The 23,120-nt window shown below is 35.3% G+C and overlaps 1 protein-coding gene across 2 annotated transcripts in view; it reads left to right on the forward strand.

Moving 5' to 3' along the window:
• The window catches only part of LOC118186899 (VPS9 domain-containing protein 1-like), an 89,349-nt gene extending 80,827 nt beyond the window's left edge, over positions 1-8,522 (forward strand). For both annotated transcript variants that reach the window (XM_085821827.1, XM_085821828.1), the window contains exons 16-17: positions 1,409-1,481; positions 4,509-8,522. In XM_085821827.1, coding sequence (XP_085677953.1) covers positions 1,409-1,481; positions 4,509-4,547 — 112 coding nt within the window. In that variant the 3' untranslated portion in view covers positions 4,548-8,522. The remainder of the gene's footprint in view (positions 1-1,408; positions 1,482-4,508) is intronic.
• Positions 8,523-23,120: the final 14,598 nt, after the last annotated feature.

Raw genomic sequence — 23,120 nt, forward strand, 5'->3', positions numbered from 1 at the left:
AGAAAAAGGGGAAAAGGTGTGTTGTAAAAATGATTTTTCTCTATAGTAATTGAGATTCCAGTTTGTCACTTACAAACACATGCTGGCTGGGCAATCTCATCAGGGGCAATCATAATACATTGATTGAGGTTGTATTGACATTAAACACAACAACATTTTCAGCCTTTGAGTGATTGAGAAAGTCAGCATCTCATGATTTACAGTCTGTTTATTTGGGATGGAATATTGATCATAGGGTTTTCTTTTGTTGTTATAGCAGTTAAAAAGGGAGAAGGATTTTGAGGGACCTAAGTTCATTTTAAATAGTAAATTGCACTCTTCACATAACTCTCTGATTAATCTTATCAAAATTTCAGTTTTAGTAGATGGTAACATCTCCATTGTACTCTTTCCCTAAAATTGTACATTTGTTTAATCAGCCAATGGATATCACAGTTGTGCATCCACTGAAATACACATATAAAGCATCCTTTTAAAAATCAATGATAAAGTAAGACTATCAGGAGTTTTAAAAATATGTTAAATCTGATATCTGGGGCATTGCAAGATCATGAAAGGAGATGTCTCCTGATATTTTTTAAAATCCTTGGCATAATTTATAGCCGACTACCAAATTTCATAAAAATGAGAGTTGTGAATATGATATTTTTCAGATATTAATGGGCTAACATAAGAAGAAAATAAAGATGATACAACTGAAGTCTTACATTATGATGACAATCCCTCAGTCATCAATGAATGGAACAGCAAATATTGGTAATTTATTTCTAAAACAACAACAAAACAAAAAAAAAAAAAAAAACAAAAAAAAAATCACCATTTTGGCTTTAAGTCATATGTTAACATTTGATACAGTAGCCAGCATTGCTGACCACTATGCTGATCATTGCAGCATTTTAAAATTTAAATTAAATACTTTTCATAATCTAAATTCACCCTTGTAAATGAAAGATAACTCTGAGAAAATGCTATTAAAATTAATTAAGTCATTACCACATAAATTTGACATTCGTTTTGATAGGTTTGCTTATTTTGTATGTGATTCGTAGGCATACCAGCAACCAACCGATAAAAATCACCGAATACTGGTAGTTCAGCCCAAGATTCGAATCCTGGCAAATGGGCTAGCTGCATGGGCATTTTCGTGGTTTTCCTCTTGTGTAACATGTATATAAGCCAGTTTCTCTTAAAACGTCCTCCACAAAGGCATCCCATCCCTTAGGGATGGATGTGCCATAAATAAATCAGATGCTGTGCCATAAATAAATTACTCAGTCATTATCTGAGTTGTATGTAATAATAATTTAAGGAGATCAAATTTCGTACAAGAAAATCATTTAGAAGACTTTGTAAGTCTTGTATTTATTTATAATTTTTTGTTTTCTTATTTAAGTGTTTATTTTTTTAGGTATATGTTTGGTGAAGAAGGTTATGCTCTTTCTTCCTTTTTGACAGCCCTGAAGTATATTGAAATAAAAAAAGTAAGTTTTGAAAGAATCTGAATGTATTTAAATTGAACTGCATCAGAAATAACTAGGCTTTTCCATTTATTCAGGTTAGCACTCAAAAAATTCCCTGTGTGTGTACATATATATATATGTATATAGATATACAAATTTCTCAATATATATATATATATATATATATATATATATATATATATATATATATACACACAAATTTTCCGAAATCTTTTTGAGAAAATTGTGTGAAGTGAAATAATGCTTCTCGATTTTAAATTTCTTTGATAGTCTTTAGTGACACATATAAAATTTCAGAATCCTACTTGTAGCTACATTTTAAATTTTGTTCCAAAGAAAGCAATTTTACAAAGTGTTTATAATTTTTTCCTTGTGCACCAGTTAAGAATAATTTGAAATACATTCTCCATACATTCTACATGCATGTGTATCATTGAAAGAGAAATGATATGTAACTTACTTAATCTTGATTATAGTTACTTGATACTTGTTATGTATGCAATTTTAATCATTATAATTTTTAACTATAATGATTTTTCATTTATTTCTCCTTTTTCTAATGTTTTTCCTGCAAGCATGTAGTTACTGCTGTGTATTTGTGTGTTTTAGAGTTGTAGTAAAATGTTATTAAACAAATCAGTGTTCTTATCCTTATGTATCTAAATTATTCCTTGCTTCATCTAACAACATATTTTACAACACTGTGTTCTATTTAAAGGGCAGGACAGAAAAATTCTGTTTTGGAGAATATAGTTAGAAAGATTATAGAGAATTAAAGACAAACCTACTTATCTGCTTTTGTAGTATGGAAGCCAGCAAATCTTGGGAGCTGACCTGATTTGTTTTCAGCTCCGAAAGAAAGCACAAAAGATTTTTTTCAAAATTTTTGCTAAAACGCCTAAAGTGGTATTAAAACTGAAATATAATAATAAATTTTACTTTTCCCTGATGGGATTTGGCAAACTGTATATTTCCTCCTTAAAAAGAAAATTTTTTTAAGGAGAAAATAAAGATGATACAACTGAAGTCTTACATTATGATGACAATCCCTCAGTCATCAATGAATGGAACAGCAAATATTGGTAATTTATTTCTAAAACAACAACAAAACAAAAAAAATCACCATTTTGGCTTTAAGTCATATGTTAACATTTGATACAGTAGCCAGCATTGCTGACCACTATGCTGATCATTGCAGCATTTTAAAATTTAAATTAAATACTTTTCATAATCTAAATTCACCCTTGTAAATGAAAGGTAACTCCGAGAAAATGCTATTAAAATTAATTAAGTCATTACCACATAAATTTGACATTCGTTTTGATATTTGCTTTTTGATAGGTAAGCTTTTATATGCTTTTGTTATATAGCAGTCGACAAATCCAGTTAGTCAATTAAAAATCTGAGATTCATTTGCTAGTAAGGGTGCATCCTGCTGCAGTAATGTTTCTGCAATTTCATTGTGTATTTTATAAAATTTAATACATTTAAAAAATAATTAATCCAAAATTATATGTTTTTTTTTATGTATAAAGAGTATCATAACTAATATGAGAGAGAGATAAGGTGAGAGCATTGTGAGCTAATAATGACAAATCTGCAAATTGTTCAAGTTGGTAACAACACTTCATTTCTTTCAAAGTAATAGCAGTTTCAATTAAGAATTAGAACAAAGGACATTTCATTTAATAAAAGACAATGAGTATAACATGAATATCACAGTCCTGTTGACATCAATCAGAATTTTAGGAAAGGAATGTGAAAAACAAAGAAACAAATTATGAAAATAGTTTAATCAAATTCATTGAGAAGATTTTTGTTCATCTAATTTCTCAAAAACTGAAGATATAAAAATCAATAGTTCATTAAATTAAAGATCTGTTTTTGAAATTTTATATCTAAAATACAGCTCTTAAATACAAAATAATAAAAAGAAGGATAATCAAGAAATTTGAGAAAAAGAAATTTCCTTAAAATTTATGAGCCATTATTTCCATTCAGAAGTAGACAGAAACTCATCATAAATGGTGAGTCATATTTTATGTTTGATTCTAATCTTATTGATGATGCGAAGTAGTATCAATATTCCTTAACCCTCTCTGTGTGCACTTCAGGATAATTTGCAAGAAAAGTAAGGGTATAGCATGCTATAGACAAAGAGGGCAATATTTCTAAATCAATCTTTTTTGCAGGAAATTTTAAATAGTTCTTTTTATGTAATTCTTTGTATTTAAAAAATTTTTTCATTTATTTCCTAATTACATTATTAAAATGAAAATGGTTCATTTTGGTCTGATTTTTGATCTGACCATGATATGAAAGATGTTGTCAATTGTTTGGAAAATCAGGAAACATCAGGAATCAATGATTTTGGTCCAAGCTAGAGGCATAGAAAAATTTTGGGATAAACTAATTGAATTATGTGCTGATGTATGTTTTAAAACAGTGTAAATTATAGTGTTAACTTTTAAAAACGTATATTTATTTTGAATTAAAACCAATTTAAGATTAAATTTTTAATTCTAAAATTTGAATTAGAATAATTTTCTTAACATTTTAACTGTCGTGCCGAAATAATCTTGGGCACAGCACTGGTGTTCCAAAATGTTAGGGCCGAGTATTACTTTGGGTAATTTTTTTTCAGTGTATCATATTGCTATATCCGAATATATATCGTGAGAAGTTTATTTCTGCTTCAATTCAATAGATGGTAGCAATTTACTGAAGTTTCCAAAGGATAGAGGTTTATGTTCAAAGTGTGCGGCATTTTAAAAATTTTTTGATTGCGCGGCAAACATTTGATCTTTGCAATAAAAAAAAATTGTCAATTTATGTATCCAAATCATCAAAATAACTTGACAATTTAAAGGTTAATCTACTGTGATTTTTTTAATTGTTGTATATGTAATGTCCTCTTATGTTCTAGTTAAATTCTTTAATAAATATTTTAAAAACTTTCAAAAAAATGTAAGCTTGAAAAGAAAGTCTTTTTACAAAATTAATTTTATTTTTTTATTATACTTACAGTTAATTGATGATCAAAATGCCGAACATTCAAATGACTAATCTTCTGATGACTGTTATAAGAGAAAGTTGAATTGTTATACCATTGCAGGTTATACAGTTGCAACATTATTAAAAAAAAAAAAAAAGTGTCATTTACTCAGTTTTGGAACATTAAGAACAACTGTTTATACAATTGCTTGGAGTGTGCATTAATCAGAAAAGAATTATTAAAATAGTGATTAAAAAACAAATATTATAAATATATTATGCTGTGATTGAATTTTATATTAAAATTGTCAATTACTATTCTGATTTGTTATTTTAAGAAATGTTTTTGATCTGTTATTTTTCTAGTCAATTTCTGCTTCGTTCAGGTTTTTTATTACTTAAAAAAATGTTCAAAAGTAAGCTGCTATCAAATTGTACTTCTAATTGTGTATGTGGTTGTCCCCCCCCATGTCAGTAATTAACTGTGATATAATAATTTTCAGTATTCAAAAGAGTATTGATGCCTTAAAGTAAATATGCTTTGTTGTGGTTAAGAACAAAATGTTTTCATTCCACATTATTTGTCAATGGATGTAATCCAAATTGCCTTTTAAAATATACATTATATTTATGCAAAGCATTACATTAATACAGTCAAAAGTCTTTAATCTGGACTCGTCGGGACTTCGGCGATTCTGGATTATCGATTTTTCCGGATTATAGATCATCAGTTTAAATCTGGTAAGATGGCATGCAGAAATTATAAAATTAAAAATAGGAAACCATAATTTATAAAATAATGAGCAGTTATGATCTAAAGGGTGTCAAAATTTACAAAAAAAGAAGCTTAATATTTATTTGTTTACTTTATTAAACATTTCTTTCAACGCGCGCATGCGTCAAGCATACCTTGCGCATAGCCAAAATTAGAAAATTGCAACCAGAAAACTATTAGATTTGTAGTGATATTTGATATTTATAATGACGAGGAATTTGATTTAAATCATATCAAAGACAGAGTACATCGAGATTAAATACTACATTTAGTAAGGAATTATAAGCCGAAGAAAATAAAAACATCTGCTCTGAAGATAACGATAGTGCTGACAGATTAACTTCCAGTTCATTGCACGCCGCGACCCCCCCCCCCCCGCACAGAGCAGCATGAAATTGATATACAGATTTCGGAGCGGTTAGATAAACAAAGGATATATACCTTTATCCATTTTTTGTAGCAATTCATTTTTTGTTTGATGGACATCGAAACATACTTTCGTTTTCTAGATCCTTTGGGAGCTCCAGCATCGGAAATTCTATTTGACATAATCAAAAGTTCAAGCTTACTTTTATAAAATTGCTCTTACAGTCTGCAAAAAATGATAAGCCGGATCCAATTCGAAGATTAAGGAACAACGCAATCATCAACATTAACTGAAATAGATAATTAGATAATTTTAGCTTATACCGTCCGTTATACATTAAACGCGCACGCGAAACGCTATTCTGCGCTTGTGCAGACGCATATGCGCAGTCGTAAATGTCTTGCGCGCACGCATAAAACGCCTATGAGCATGCGTCAACGCGGCGCATGCGCAGAAAGACTTTAGCTTTGAAGTCCGGATTATAGATCTTTCTGGATTATGGGTGTCCGAATTAACGACTTTTGACTGTATATGGTTTGGGAAATGAAATCAGACATTTGCAAAATAATGTGCTTATTTTTATATCTATAAATTGATCACATGTAAAATTTTAATGTGTGAAGAAAATTATATACAGAGAGAGAGAGAAACCTTTGGTATACCATATTCTTGCATGTATAAGCTCCACACTTTTTCCTAAAGTAGTACTTAAAATTATAGATGCAGCATATATGCATATTAATGGAAGAAAAATTTATGTATTCTACTGATATGATAATAAACCCATTAATATACAGCATGACATTAGATCATAAATGTCTCTCGTCTTGAACAAATTATCTGAACAGAAGATATTTCAGTTGATGAATGCTGTTTCAAGTTACAAAACTTAAGTTGGCAGCAAATGGTCTTCAAATGTGTTTTGAAGCAACTTCTGACACAAAATTTACATCCATACATTTCTGGAAATATCAATTTAATATTTTCTGTTCTTTAACAAAGATTGGCAGTAAATGATTTTTAGGATGAAGAATTGCACCTGGAGGAAATTATGGCCATTGCAGGAATTATTGAAATTATGCTGCAGAAAATGGCTTTGATATCTTCAAGAGGATACTTTTTTAATTTTTTTATTTTGTGTTTATAGGCATTGGAAGTCACAGTGGAGACATGTAGGAATTACTAGATTATAAAAGTAAGCTGAATGAAGACAAACTAGAGCAGCATCAGAAGCAGCAACAAGAGAAAACTGTGGAAGAAATGTCTTCAGAGGAAAACAAAGGATGGGTTGAGGATTTTAATTCTTTGATCCCTGAAATCTGTGCAAAAAGTTGTGAGAAATTTTCATGTAATGATATCTTCTTGATAAAGCAAGAGCAAGCTGTAGCATAAGCATTTTCAATGAGAGCTCCATGTCTCACTTTTAAATACATTTTAAATGTAGACAACAAATTACATTGGACAAATTTTGATTAAAATGAAGTCGCATTAAGTGTGAAGCATAGTTAAGTGGTGCTAAGAGACAAAGAAAAGGTGCAGGAAGTTGTGTCAGAAACCTAGTGATTTTATGAAAGAGTACTCCATTCTGCTATAACGTCTGCTCCCTTTCTCTTTTTCAGAGCTTTCTCTTATTCCATCCACTTTCCTTTATGTAGTGTTGTAAAATTAAATTTTTATCTTATTTTATTTGTTTATTATTGTGTTAGTTCACCCCGCCTTTCCTTTAAATTTAATTATTTCCATTGATTTTGTGTCATGAACTTCTGCACAAAATGTTGTAAAGTCTAAATAAGCAATCATCTGTAATCCAAAAAGTGATTATTCCATTTTACATTAATTCCTATGGGAAAAAATAGTTTCAGATTACAAAAATTGTGGATTACAACAAGCCTTCAAGAATGAATTACATTCATGAACTAACGTTTCACTGTACATGACTTGCACTGCATCTCAAAATGGATTCATTAAAAAGGTAGCAGTAATACTTAATGTGAATGAAAAAGTAGTCTAGATGCATTAAATAAGAAAGAGTCTATAATCACAGAAACAGCAGCATTTATAGCAGTAAATCTTTTGTAAGCCAAAAAAAATAAGAGTATGTCAAAGGTATCTACAGTTGCAAAAATAACCACTGCATTATAAGTAGTAATATTTATTCTGAAAGAGGAAATCAAAACTAAAAAATGATCTGGCACTAATGATTGAGGTACCCCCCCCCCCCAAGTACACATGATAGTTATTGTAAAGGTATGGAGAATTTTCTGTCTTCATAAGATTTAGGCTTGAGTTTTTATTCCTGAAATTGTCTGCTACTTTTATGGGGAAAAGACAAAATAGTTGGGAGTTCATTCTGCTTATACAGAAGTCCATCCCCCCCCCGGAAAAAGAACTCGAAAAATATACAGAACCTTTTTTTATACATGTAAGATTGTGGTATTAATCCTAACTCTCCCCCCCCTTAAGTGAATGTATGCGGGTTAATTTTTTTTTATGTACTTTTATTAAATGTTTTGTTATTTTTATAAACAATATTTTGAATTATTTAAAAATAATTGAGTCAAAATAGTCTTAAAAATAAATAGGGAGTTTTTTTGTTTTATTTTGCAACATCTTGCTGACTTATTAGTTGTTTCAATATTTTATGAATTTTGTTTGCACATTATTCAGAGTTTTATTAGTGTGCATGTATGTGTTTTGTGTAAAAATTGCTACAAAATTGCCTAAGTATGTTTCTGTATCAGAACATAAAATATGTATCATGTGAAGTCATCACTTTCAATAAAAATGTAGCTTCTCTACTTCCTAATATTAAAACTGATACTGGAAGAATTTTTCTAATTTTTCCAATATTTTATTTATTTAATATGTAATCATTAATAAATGCTAATGCTTTATTGAATGCTAATACATTGTATAGTTGTTATTTCATTTTACTTAAAAATGTTTTAAAGAAATAACATGCTTTATAAAATAATATTGCACAGCTAACAGAAAAATATATTTAAAAAAAATTAAAATGAATATTGTATTTTTATACTATGCTTCCATTTTTAATATAGATATTACATTAGAATATAATATCTATTATAAGTGACTAACCATAAGGGGATTTGCAACAAAAGCATTTTTATTTATTCTATGTGCTATGATATTTTATCAACATGTGGCTAAAGAAACATGCTGTGGCATGTTGCTTTATTAAATGCTAAATGTTTCTATTTTATCATACATAGCACTTTAATTATTTTCTCTATACAGTTTGCAGCTTTATATATCATGTGGTTGAGAGCACTTTATTCGCTCTTTAACAGATGTAAGCTTCTAGTTACTGCGGCTTTGAGTAAGATGCAGAATTCAGTGGAAGTCTCAAGCAGGAGAATTGGGAGCATTTAGAGGGGGGGGGAGACTTTATTTGAGTCCACAGAGTATAAATTTAAATTAATGAAATATTTATACTTTTTTAGCATAAGCTAAAAAGTATAATAATACTTTATATGTAAAATTCATAAAAATGTTTCAGAACTATTTTTTTTAAGTTATGTCATTTTCACATTACTCTTACTTAATTCAACATTTTTTAAAACAGAGCAGTTATCAAACAAAAGTTTCTTCTTTTAGAGATTAACCTTCTTCTAGATTCATGCTATGTTCACCTGAATTCAGATTGGTATCTTTAAATGTTTAACATACAGAATACAGAAAATAAGCTGCTCTAATTTGTACTGCAGAGCATCCCCATACAAGTGACCACTTGAAATCAACTGAAAAGTTGTAACATGGAGTGCTATAGAACACACATATACATAGAGCTGTAATAGTTTCTAGCAAAGGTCTGTTTGAAACTTGCTATTCTTCAAAAATATTCTAAGATGAAAAATTTCTTTCAAGTTTGGAGACTGAGGAATCCACACTTGAGTCTGAAAGTGAAATCTAATATAACTGCACAGAAGTGTGGTTTAAGTTACATAAAAAGCAAATATCTAATCCACCTCTGTGCTTTGTTAGAAATTTAGAAATAACAGTTTGGATATCATAGAAAGTGATCCATTAAGTTACCTTGGTAAAGATTTTACTGTCAAGGAAATTAATAAATGGGCTGGGTCATTTTTATGAAATACGTACCACTCTGAAAGTATCTTAAAAAAACAACACTTTGAAATGATACAAAGAAAAATGAGATGGTGTTTTTTTAAAATTTGCTAATAACAACAAGGTATTGTACCCATGGAACAAATTTAAAAAATTACTTTTAGAAACTTTTTTTTTCTTAAGTTTTAATCATTGCATTTTTGGGGGAAAGAGCTATCAAGCTAACTCCTCAAAGGTCAAGGCCCAAAAAGGAAATTTGAAAAACAGCCGTCCGCGTACCCAGAAGGCAGAAGTTGAAAGGAAAGCTTTAAACGAGTAGAGGGGCCTGTGAAAGCGAGGGTCCAGACCCCGGAAGTTTTGAAAAAAACCCTCAAGAAGATACTTAAATACGGTCATCGTAAAAAAACTCACAATTACCAATTATACAAGTCCTGGTTGGTGATGTACCAGTAGAAGCCCTCATCGATACAGGAGCAGAAGGTAATTTTATGAGTGATATTTTTTTAAGTAGAATTTTAATAGGTTTCGATTATTTAAAAATAAAAACACAGAAATCATAGCAGCGCAAGGACAAACTTGTCATTGTATTGGAAAACTATCTTTAAAAATACAGGTTCAAAACGAAAGCCTTAAAGTATTAATTTTTGTAGTAAAAAACTTGCAAAGTCCACTTATTTTAGGTATGGAGTTTTTAAAAGCCGCGAAGGACAAACTGAATTTTCAGGAAAGTTCTATCGTGCTGGAGATGGGTCGGAGGGTGGTGGAACAACCGCAAGTCGACCTTAGCCATTTGAATGACCATGAAAGCCAAGCCATCCAGTAAGTGGTGAGTACTTTTTCAAACTTTTTTTCAGAACGGCCTGGTAGTTGTCAAATAGTTACGCATGAGATACAGTTAACTGCCGATAAACCCTGTAGGACTAAACCTTAACGCTATGATAAACAGAAAGAACAAATCATTGAAGAACATATTCAGGAAATGTTAAAGAACTACATAATAACGCCCATAAATAGTGAGTACGCGAGTCCAGTCGTACTATGTAGGAAAAAGAACGAGTTTCCTCCTTCGGATAAAAGGGCTTGGAGGTTTGCTATCGATTACAAGAAACTTAATACTGTTACCAAATTTCCAGTTTACCCTTTGCCGGTTATAGAGGAAATCATTAGACAGATCAAATCGACAAGATACATGTCTACTTTGGACTTAACGTCTGGCTACTATCAAATAGCTATGAGACACGAAGACGTACATAAAACCGCGTTTATAACAAAATCGGGCACTTATGCATTTCTGCGCATGCCCTTTGGGTTGTGTGGGGCCCCATCAACATTCCAGAGAGCTATGGACATTGTTCTAAAGCCTGTCCTAGGAAAATCAACTTTAATATATCTAGATGATATAATTATAACGAGTAGTACGTTGGAACAACACATTAATGATCTAGAACAAGTTTTTAAATTATTAAAAGAGGCCGGTCTTACAATTAACGTCTCAAAATGCGAGTTCGCAACTATAGAACTTAAATATCTCGGTTATAAAATTTCGCAAAAGGGTATAGAAACGCAAGATTCAAAAATAAAAGCTATCAAGAATTTCCCACCGTCCAACACCGCCAAGAAACTTTCTTCTTTCCTTGGGTTATGTTATTATCGGTCTTTCATAAAAGATTTCGCTAATATTGTTGAACCACTCTTAGTAATCGAAAGAAAGGTAAATTTACGTGGACAGCGGAAGCAAACACAGCTTTTGAAAGATTAAAAGAAGCGCTCATCAATGCCCCTGTTTTAAAATTCCCGGAGGGGGACGAAAACCTGGAAATTGCAGCAGATGCGGTGGGTGCGGTTCTTATGCAAAATAGCCATCCCCTGGCATTTTTTAGTAAAACATTGAATCAGACACAAAGGAATTATACAGCTACAGAAAGAGAAACATTAGCCGTATTAATGGCTGTACACAAATTTCGAGTTTATTTCGGCAAAGCGCCAGTAACAGTCTTTTCGGATCATGCGGCTGTTGGTAGACTTTACTCGAGGAAAAACCTAACGCCCAGGTTAATAAGATGGGCTTTAAAACTTCAAGAATATAATCTCATAATTAAATATAAACCGGGTAAGGAATACAATGTAGCTGACGCAATTTCTCGTATAAAACTGGACGATGAAGGAAATGAACTCCAATGCGCTGTGTTGACTTCAAAAATTTTAGATTCTAGAGAAACAATTATTTATTGCTGAATTGAAAGCTGATCCTGAATTTGGAAGTATCTATGCATATTTGAAAGACCCCGAAAGCTTTGAGCACACAGATATCGATGCGATAAGAAATAGAGCAGAAAACTATGAAATAATAGATAATTTATTATTTTATACGAAAACAACAAATGAAAATCTCGAGTACAAACCAGTCATCCCAGCCTCGCTTCGATTAAGCATTTTGAAGAAATTACACGACGCGGAAACAGCGGGTCATTTAGGGGTCAGAAAGACTTTAAAAAGGGTACGCGAGGCGGTATATTTCCCGCAATTATACTAAATAGTAACTGCGTATGTCAGGTCCTGCAATCAATGTCAGTTAATAAATTATATTAATTACAGCCCTGCCGGGTACTTAAATAGCATTCGCGCTACATTTCCGAATGAAATTTTAGGCTTAGATCTTCTTGGTCCCTTTCCCCAGAGCGAGTTAAATAAAAATCGTTTTCTTTTAGTAATTGTAGATCATTTTTCAAAATGGACAGAAATTGTTCCACTTAAACGCGCGTCAGCCAAAACAGTCGCAGATGCATTCTTACACAGATACATTTTAAAATACGGTGCACCGATAAAAGTCATTAGCGATAACGGTAAACAATTCGTTAGCCAAATATTTGCACTGGACTTGATATACGCCATATCAAAATGGTTCCGTATAGACCACAGGCAAACATCGCAGAAAGAGTTAATAAAAATATTGTAAAAATAATTCGAAGTTATGTTAGCACACATCACAAGCGCTGGGATGGCTACATAAATGAGTTAGCTTATGCTTAAGAACGGCAAATAACGATACTACGGGAAAAACTCCAGCAGAATTATTTTTAGGACGGAAGTTAATTACGCCATTAGATAAATTATTCTTTGTGCAACAAAGAAAGCAAGAATTTAAACAAAAAGATGTGCAAAAACTCATTGAACAGGCGGTTAAAAGCTCGGATACGGCAAGAAATAAGCAAAAAACATATTATGATGGAAAACGACGTGAAGCAGATTTTAAAGTTGGGGATAAAGTATTGAAGCGGAAATTTTCTTTATCAAGTGCCCCAGACAATTTTACGGCAAAGCTAGCTCCAAAATTTGAAGGCCCATATGTAATTCAGGAAATCAAAGGTGTCGTATTATATCTTAAGAACGCGAGAGGGGAGGTCTGTAAAGCAAGTCCCGACCAGGTAAAAAAATATTATAATCAAAATGATTTTGAAATCCTTAAAAGTTTCTTGACTCAAGCGTAAAAGAAGTGGAAGGTCAAGAAGTAACGTCACCCGCTCCACCACCCAAGAAGCAGAGAACTGAAGAGAAACCTAGCCCTGCTACAAATCATGCGACGGTACCGAAAAGAAGAAATGAAAACGTTCAGACTCCAGCATTTAAGAAATACAAGAAAGCAACGCCGCCGCGTAAAGAAGCTTTGGTAAAGAGGAAAACACCACTTTCAACGTATCGCAGTAGAAATTCTGCATCGAGGAGAACGCTTTCAGGGCCAGAGTGTCAGGTGCAAACAAGGCGGTCGTTCCCGAGAACGAAAAGACAGCAGGAAGAACGAAAAGACCACCACCAACAGAAGAAATTCAAGCATGATTCCAGACCGGAGGACGCCAAGACCAGTCGTCCAGGGGCAAAACGGAAAAGACAGCAACCCGACGACTACCACTCCAAGAGGCCAGCATACAGAGGGCGAAAAAAAACAACAACATGGACGAAACTCGAAGGTTACAAAGGAGACGACTGACGTCGATGAATTCCATATCGTTGGAGCAGTTCTGCCAGAAGAGGATGGTAGCTGCTTATAGATAGTACAGAAAAGGTTAGCAACCAAGGTAGGATTGCCTGTTTCTAATTAAATCAATTAGTTTAATTAAGAATCGCATTACTTACTGGTTACACTCGGCTAATTTTAGTCATTAACTTCATATTATAAAATAGGCTTCAGGTATAACACCGGATACTGTATAATTATCAAACTATGTCAATTTGTGTCATTTTGTGCTATCTAATAATATCTATTACTGCTATGTTAATTTAATTACAGTTTCTAACGCTACAATTTTGCTGTGTTCGTGTGCATTTAATTTGTACTTTGCACATAAGGCTCTAGCTCCCATTACAAATCTGTTTTATTTACCGCAGTTCAAACTGGCTCATTAATTATATTAATTGCCAGTATAATTCTCTTGTATCAGTATTTGATAATATGTTTTTACGAAATGCATGAACAGTAGCATTTCTTATCAGGGCATTATGATTTAGTTTCCCTGTACTTTATTCTAAATTTTTATGTGTGGTAATTGGCTTACCAACGTGTTTTAATTAGGCAGTAATTAAACATAAATAGTAATACTATATTATTTGTGTGTATCCCTGTGCATATTATTTATTCCATGAATGTATAATAGTACTATTACAGCATTCTGGTCACCTTTTGATTATTCTATTTTATCAATTAGCATTAATTAATTTGTTGATCATTACATATTTCTTCGAATAAGAACATTAGCGTTACTTAAAGTGCAAATGTGTGTGAATTAAGAGCAGAGTTAGTGTCACAGTGAAATTTTACTGCAGTGAAAGTGAATAAGTGATTATTAAGTGCTTACAGTGATACGTGTGCAAGCAATTAGTGCACAAAAAGTGCATTAGTGATTAGTGCTGATTAGAGTTAGTGTCACAGTGAAATTTCACTACAGTGAAAGTGAATAAGTGATTATTAAGTGCTTACAGTGATACGTGTGCAAGTAATTAGTGCACAGAAAGTGCATTAGTGATTAGTGCTGATTAGCACAAGTGCATTTACGTTCAGTGAGTGCATTTACGAGCAGAGTAAGTGTCACAGTGAAATTTTTATTACAGTGAAATGTATAAGTGATCTTTAAGTGTAACAGTGATACCTGTGAAGCGACTTCTGTGTGTCTCTATGTGATTTTACTCTTTGCATCAAATTCAGTGCGCCATCTCAAGTCCACAACTGTTTCTCGCATTGTATAGTGCAAGTGATTGCTACTATGACACGGCCATCAACCTCAGTGGCTGAGTACGACAATTCTAACTGCGACTCTGATCCGGCAACTCTTGCTGGCTCAGAATTAGACTATCACACAAAAATCAATAAGCTCTGCGAAAGTCTTAGAAAAACAGCCTCCATACAAAGACGAGGCAGATACCTTCTTCCTTCAGACGTAAAGGTATCTCTCCTGGATTTGATAGACGCAGTGCACACTTTGGCACTCGAAGGTCCAAATTACATACCGAAACCTGAAGCAGCAGACGCCTGTACCAACACTCCCTCCATAGTCTGTTGCGGTTCATTGCACGGCACAGCTCCCAACGATTCATCAGCGCTTGGCGATACCGTCGTCAGAGTCAAAACATACGCGCAAGCAACCAGATCGAAGCCAAAACATACGGTTTTAATTTATCCCTCTGAGGCTACTGCACAGGGTAATAAGGACCTAAAAGCTGTCCTTAACGAAAATTCCCTATTCAGAAGCTTGGAGTTAAAATCTCCTCCATTAGAAATCTACAGAAAGGAGGACAAGCTGTAGACTGTGTTTCCAAAGAGAACGTGACCAAGCTCACTACTACTTTACAAAGCACGCAGGGACAAGTAATAGTCAAAATCAAGCAACCACTGACTAGACTACCACGAGTGGCTATCCACAACGTATCTCCTGACGTCCAGCCAGAAGAGATAGAAAATGCACTCGCCTCAGAACTCCACCTCACCAAAACAACAGCCAAAGTCATGTACCGACTCAAGGACAGAGGAAACACCGTCAAATGGATACTTGAATGTCAACCAGCGGCATTTAGAAGCCTCCTCCAGTCATCCAAGCTCTTCATTGGGTGGAGAGGACATAGGGTTGCTGAGCACTTCGACACAAAAAGATGTTTCCGATGCCAGGAGTTTGGCCATCTGCAGCAAACATGCACCAATAGAATCTACTGTGCCTTCTGCTCTGGAAGTCACAGTGTTAAGGACTGTCACGCCAGCAGGCCAACATGCATCAACTGTTCAGACGCCAACTATAAAACGCGCAGCACAATGCCATGCAACCATCCGACCTATGATACCAACTGCCCAACGTATGGACGATACATCGAACGCGTCAGAAGGAGCACTCTCTATGAATAATGAACAAGAGCGGAACAGCACGACAACAGAACAAGCGATACGCGGGCCAACCCAAGAAACTTCAAGTGCGGAAGCTAACTCTAATCAAGCACAGATAAAGTGCACACAAATTAACTTACAACGGGCGGTAGCCGCGACCACGCAGGTAGTCCAGCATGCTATTCAATATAACTTAGATTTCTTGATAATTCAAGAACCTTATTGTCGCGAGGGCCAAGTGGCAAGCCTACCACTGGCATGGAAAATTTTTCAGAAGAAAGCCAATGCAGAACAAGCACCACGGGCAGCCATTGTCTGCTGCAACCCCTCCTGGTCTCCATACGTAGTAACCACAGAAAGAGACTTCGTTACTATTCTAGTCATCTTTGAAGAGCAGCAATTCCTCCTAACCTCCGTCTACTCCCCGCCCACGGAAGGTCTTACGGATGTGACTTGCAACTTTATACGAGTGAAACAGAAATGCCCAACAGTACCTCACGTCGTTGGAGGAGATTTCAATGCACATAATACTATATGGGGCTACCAAGACACAACGCCTAAAGGGCGAGACATGGAAGACTTTATGGCCTGTCACGATCTACATTTACATAATAGTCAAGGGGCACAACCAACCTATGACAATACCTATCATAAAGGATGGCCTGATCTTACACTCTCAACTGCTAATTTTGCCAACAACTTTAGCTCATGGGATGTTCTAGATGATGAGAGTAACTCAGATCATCGATACATCCATTTCACACTAACACTTGAAGCCAGCATTAATATCCTCCAGAGAATCAAACTACCGGGCGGAAAGATACGACGACTGAAGAATGCCTTTCAGGAGCTGCTCATCAGAGAAGAAGATATACTAGAAGAGCTTACCAACCCCCAAGAACTGGATGATTACACAGACCACATTCTGTCATTACTCAGACAAATATGTCAGCAGATTCTCCCTACAAGGACCGCCAAAAAACTCCAAGGCATATCCTAGTGGACGGGAAGACTGAGAGAGATGAAACAGAGGTGCAGAGCTCTGCGCCGCCGCCTCAGATCTGCTACCAACGAAATTGTAGCTTCCAACATCCTTACGGACTTTCGGCAAGAAAGGGCCGCCTACAAGAAAGCAATTCTTGAAGCTAAAATTAACAGCTGGAGATCTTTCTGCACCATTAACAGTAATCCACACAAACTGGCAACGCAGAAGATCTTCCAACCAGCGCAAGTACCAGTTCAACCAACAGCACCACATACTATGGACGTAGCGGCCTCCACTGCCAAGGAACTTTTAAATGTTATCTTTCCCACAGATGATACACAAGCAGATACTTCAGAACAAAGGCAAATTAGAGAAGATACAAGCTCGCCATGCACACCGAACGATATACAGTTTTCTGCACAGGAGATACGTAATATCTTCCGGTATCTGCCACTAAAAAAGGCCCCGGGTCCAGACGGATTCGATTACACAATTATCAAAGTTGCATATCGGGCACGACCATCCTACTTCCATAAATACTACAACCAGCTTCTGCATTATAAAATATTCCCCACAGCTTTCAAAAAAGGCAATGTGGTATTATTTTTAAAAAAGGATAAAGACCCCCTAGTATCGAGTTCCTTTAGGCCAATTTGCCTTCTGTCGGCGATGGGAAAGATTTACGAGAAGCTTATCGTCAACAGGCTAAAATTTCATCTACATAAATACCAAAGCATTAGCCCAAGACAATTTGGCTTCAAACAAGGCAGTTCTACCATTAATGCCCTGCAGCGAATCCATGAAGTCATAATTCAGAACAAATCGCAGGGCTACCAGACGGCTTTTATATCGATAGATTTGCAAAGTGCGTTCGATACTCTTCAGGCAGGCCCTCAGAGAGGCAAGATGCCCAAGAAATATCTTTCAAGTTCTGGACAACGATCTGGCAGACCGGCAACTGATGATCTCTAACAACAGTAGTACTGTTTCAATAACACAAGTGAGAGGATGTCCACAGGGGTCCTGTGCAGGGCCTCTGCTATGGAACCTCACCTTTAATAAAGTCTTAGAGGCAAGGTGGCCACAACATACTGTGTTAGTTGCATACGCGGACGACGCGGCATTACTGGTCAGAGGCTGCACACGCGCTGAGCTTGAAGCCCATGGCAGTGTGTCATGCACTATCTTTGCCAACCTCTGCGAAGAGCTAAAACTCAAAATATCCACCACAAAGTCCACTGCTATCATCTTTCCAAGAAAGGGTACAAATCCAACACGTAGCCCATGTATCAAACTACAAGGCCGGAATATTAAAGTCGTAAAAACTTTAAGATACCTTGGGGTAATATGGGACCCAGGTCTGACTTGGCTTCCGCATATCCAGGCACAAAAGATTAAAACATCTGCAATTGCCAGGAGATCACGACAATTCCAAGGCCGGAACTGGGGACGGAATCCCCACATTCAAAAGGTACTTTATAAAACTGTAGCTGAGAAGGTGGCACTCTATGCGGCAGCTATATGGGCACAACCCATGACGCACGCAAGGTTAAGCAACTCCTATCACTACAGCGCCCATTCGCCATAGGCTTATGCAGAGCCTACCGCACCACTGCAACTTATGCAGCACTAACCTTGGCAGGCATCATACCACTTCATATCCAAGCGGAGCTAGAAGCCACATATACTAAAATAATACATCTACAGAAAGACGCAACCTTTGCAGGCACCTTACATAGCCCTGCAAATTACGAACATCCATGTACTCCTCTCCACACGCACCCAGCACACAAGGGACTTGGCATTCACACTATCCTCAAACCGTCACGAAGTCAACCAGAAGGAAACCCTAATATGCACGCGTTCTACACAGATGGCTCGAAAACTGCTGAGGGTGTAGGTAGTGCCTTTATATACTACAGGCAAGGCCATGCTGCACACCATTGGAAAGGGTACCTCAATCCAAATAATAGCATTTTCCAAGCAGAAGTAGTTGCCATAACAACTGCCATTGAATACGTGGCGCTCAACATCATCACACATGTGTAGCTTTATACAGACAGCATGTCGACACTGCTTGCTCTTGACAAACATAGTCACGCCTCCCCGCTGATCATACGACTGCAGCATATCCTAAAAGATAATCGGCACGCACATGTTGACCTAGTATGGATTAAAGCCCATGCAGGTAACATGGGTAATGAGACAGCGGATGAACTCGCTAAAGAGGCTGCTTCGAACCAAAATGCCAGACCGATATCAGTATCAGCACCACCATCTTTCCTCAAAAGTCAACTGCGAAATACCGCAGTGGCACTATCCAGTGGTGGCAAAGAGAATGGGATCAGGGCGACACGGGAAGGAGAGCGCATAGCTTCTTGCCAAAAGTAACCACGGAGTGCCTTATGGCAATTGCTCCCCTTACGAACTTCATTACTGGTCATGGTCCCTTCCCGGATTACTTCTACCGCCGCACCATATCAACCACGGATCGCTGTCTTTGCGGGGGGGGAGGGGTCACCGGACCATTATATCTTTCAGTGCCCACTCACGGAACAGTTCCACTTCCCGATACCAGCCAATATCTCAGCATTTCACAAGTTCCTAGCCAAAAACAGAGCGGCCATAAATAAAATCTGCAAAATAATAACCACCATTGCAGCATATGGCCAGGACCTCTGTCAACCAGAGTAATAGGGCTTACATGCATTACTTGCACTGACATATGCACTCTAATGCTCTACCATCTAATCTCTGACTGCATAGGGAGCAGAAGAAAATTGAACACCATTTTTAGGTGTTTAATTTTCTTCTTTTGTTATAACCTATTGTTTTTTTTACCGTGCCTGTATGTTAATTCAAATGTACTTCAAATGCCAGATGTTAAACAGTTGCCCCTGTATGGCCATGTATCCACACTTATAACTATTAAATAAACTCCAGGGGAGGACGCGGGACATATGCTTGTTAACCTCTGTTAAACTTCAGGCGTCCCCGTCCTCCGTCACCTGTCACCTGCCAGAAGAGGATGTTAGAGTTCCAATTATCGAAAACTCAAAGATGCTGGAAGGAAGAGAACAGATTGATTGCTGAAGTCCAGGAAAGGTTGTTGTAAGAAGAGAGGGTTAAATAAGTATCTACAGAAATTTATTCTACCTTTTGTGAGAAAACAGTTTTTTTATGTAAACGAGGGTCTTAAATTTTAGTTCAGAATTGTGGAAACTTTTCAACAGGTCGTTTCTGGGACCTGCTTCCAAGTTTACCAAATTCTGGCAGCGGCAAATGTAGGGTTTATATTTATTTTAACTAACATTTATTTTAAGCTTAAACTATCTTTCCTGTTAAGCCTTACTTTCCCCTGGAATTGCCAATGCCAGAGCATGTAAATTTTAATAGAACACGCAAAGTATTCAAAATTGTCAGCGGAAGTAATCTGAGTTAAATAGAAGGGAAACGAGTTCGAAAGTGTGCTTTCTTGCTTCACGAGCGTGGAGGTGGCTAGTTAGAAATTGAAGAACCACGCGTTTCGGCCTGTGTGCTTGCCTCGGTAGATAGGTAAATTTTTCAACGTAATATTCAGAAGTTTGCTGAATTGTCAGCGGTATCTTAGAACGCGGTTAGGTTAGTTACGTTTTAGAGAGCCTCGTAGGTAGTCACTTGTTATTTTTCATTTTTTAGTTTCTTATTTTTATTTTACCGCCGGGTCGGCGTAGTTTGTGAGCGTCAAGAGCACGCATCTGTAATTTCTAAAGTTGAATAAAAAGGGATTTAAACCCTTCTCAAGACTTTGTGTAATTTCCAGTTCATAGCAGTCACCACTATTGTTGCGTGCAGGTTGGGAGCGCGCAACATTACAAGATAATAAAAGTTTTAGATGAATTGCAGCTTCAAAAATGAATTTTGACATTAATTACGTTAGTGCTCATTAAATTCATTTGACATTAATTACGTTAGTGCTAAGTTTTGCCTATTGAAGCTAGATATTTGATTGCATTTTCTATTTTATTTTTTAAATGTTTGTTGTTAATTGCAAAACGAAGGAAGGAATTGATATTTGAATTAGGCAATTTAATATGAGTTGACTTTGTTAAAGGACATTGAGTAATATAATGGACTGGATCACCTTTCTTCCCACATACACATTGCTCAGAGTTTGAGATGTTTATTCTGAAGAAGTATGTGGGAAATGGCCCATGTCCAGTTAAAAAGCGGTTTATATAACCATTGACCATTGTACATGTGTCATTTACATGATGGGCTATTCGATGTCATTGTCTTCCTGTATTTATTGTTGTCCATTCTTCTTCCCACATTTGGAGGCTGATTTTATGTAGATATTTTTTGAGGTATGATTTCGGCCAGGAGATTTTTCTTGAAGGGATATTATTGTTGGTAGTAGCTGATTTGGCTCCTGAATCGGCTTCTTCGTTACCAAGAACTCCGACGTGAGCCTTTATCCAATAAATGTTTGGAGATATTTGAGAATATTGGATAATTTTGTTAAAAATATATTGAATTATTTCAGATGTGTGTTTGGGATTTTGTAGAGCTAGTATTGCTGATTGTCTATCTGAGAAAATATTGACTTTTTGTAAATTGTTATCGATTGAGTATTCTATTGCCATTCGAATTGCGTGTAATTCTGCTTGGAAGATACTACTTTCCTTGGCAAGTCGATTTTAGAGAGTTATTTTCTGGGTTTGATCTGTATTTGTATTATACATTGTAACAGCTTTAAATAATATTAAAATCTTGTAGTTTAAATAATTTAAATAGATGAACATTAAGGTATTTGTGAATGGCAATATTTGAAACCAGACTCGAGTGCCTCGTGCGACTCTCGCACGAAGAATGTAATTTATTTTTAAATGTTAGAATATGTTTTCTCTTCTTGTTTGTATGTCGCCATTTTTTTTAGTGTTAAATAAAAGTTATTGCTGTGTTCCATCATTGGAGTTGCTTCATTTCGCCAAAGAAGTATTACAACATGCACAGCCAACTCCTAAGTCCATTTTCGATCCATCTGTATATATTATTGATGGAGATATATGACTGGTTGGAGGTTTTATTGTGCTATATATTTTAGGATTAGAGGGCAGGATGTCTTCTGTAGGTGTTGACTGAAATTTCAAAATTGTTTGTATTAAATATTTCATCATGTAATATGCAGCATTTTTTTAATTTGAGGACTGTGGTTTTTGCATGTTCAGTTTGTGCTAAAATATGAAGAGGTGCTATTCCTGAAAGTACACATAGGGCAGCATTTGATATTGTTTTATAACATTTTGTGATCCGGAGAAGGAATGGACGTTGTATGGCTTGCAGTTGTTTTTGTTTCCAAACAGCCATAGGCTGCGCCCAAATTTCTGCACCATATAAGACTATTTTTGTTATCACTGTATTGAACAATATTTTTTGAATATGAGGATTTAATCTTTGGACATACAGTTGTTTGCTATTTCTTGTGTTTTAGTTCTGATATATTTGAGATGTTCAATCCAGTTGAGGTTTTTGTCAATGTTTATGCCTAGAAATTTAAGTTTTGGAACTATTTTTATTCTATTATTTTCTATTGAAAATTTTGGTAGACGAGTGATTTTTTGAGATTTTTTATGGAAAATTATAGCTTCTGATTTTTCTTGACTTATTGTCAGTTTCAATTTGTTGCATTCAGTTTTAAAAAGATGAAGAGTTTGATTTACATTATTTTCTAGAATATTTCTTGTTCTACCACTGATCACAAAAGCTGCGTCGTCGGCAAAAGCAACACTTTTTGTGTATGGTTTGGCCATTTGAAAGATGTTATTGAGTTAAAAGTAAGGTTCCAAAGGTCAGCACTAAGGCAGGAACCTTGTGGACAACCTCTTTGTTGAGTACATTCTATTATCTTATTGTTGTATATTATAAAACTTTTTCTTTCACATAGATAATCTTGAAGTAAGTTAAATATATTTTTTGGAAAATTTGCTTTACTTAATGCTTAAACTACAAATGGCCACCATAATGAGCCAAAAGCTTTGGTTAGATCCAGGCAAATAAAAGCAGAATGTAGATTATTGGAGTTA

Source organism: Stegodyphus dumicola, chromosome 8 (assembly GCF_044657685.1).
Source record: "Stegodyphus dumicola isolate Sdum_Otavi_A_Nest chromosome 8, ASM4465768v1".
NCBI classification, from domain to species: Eukaryota; Metazoa; Arthropoda; class Arachnida; order Araneae; family Eresidae; genus Stegodyphus; species Stegodyphus dumicola.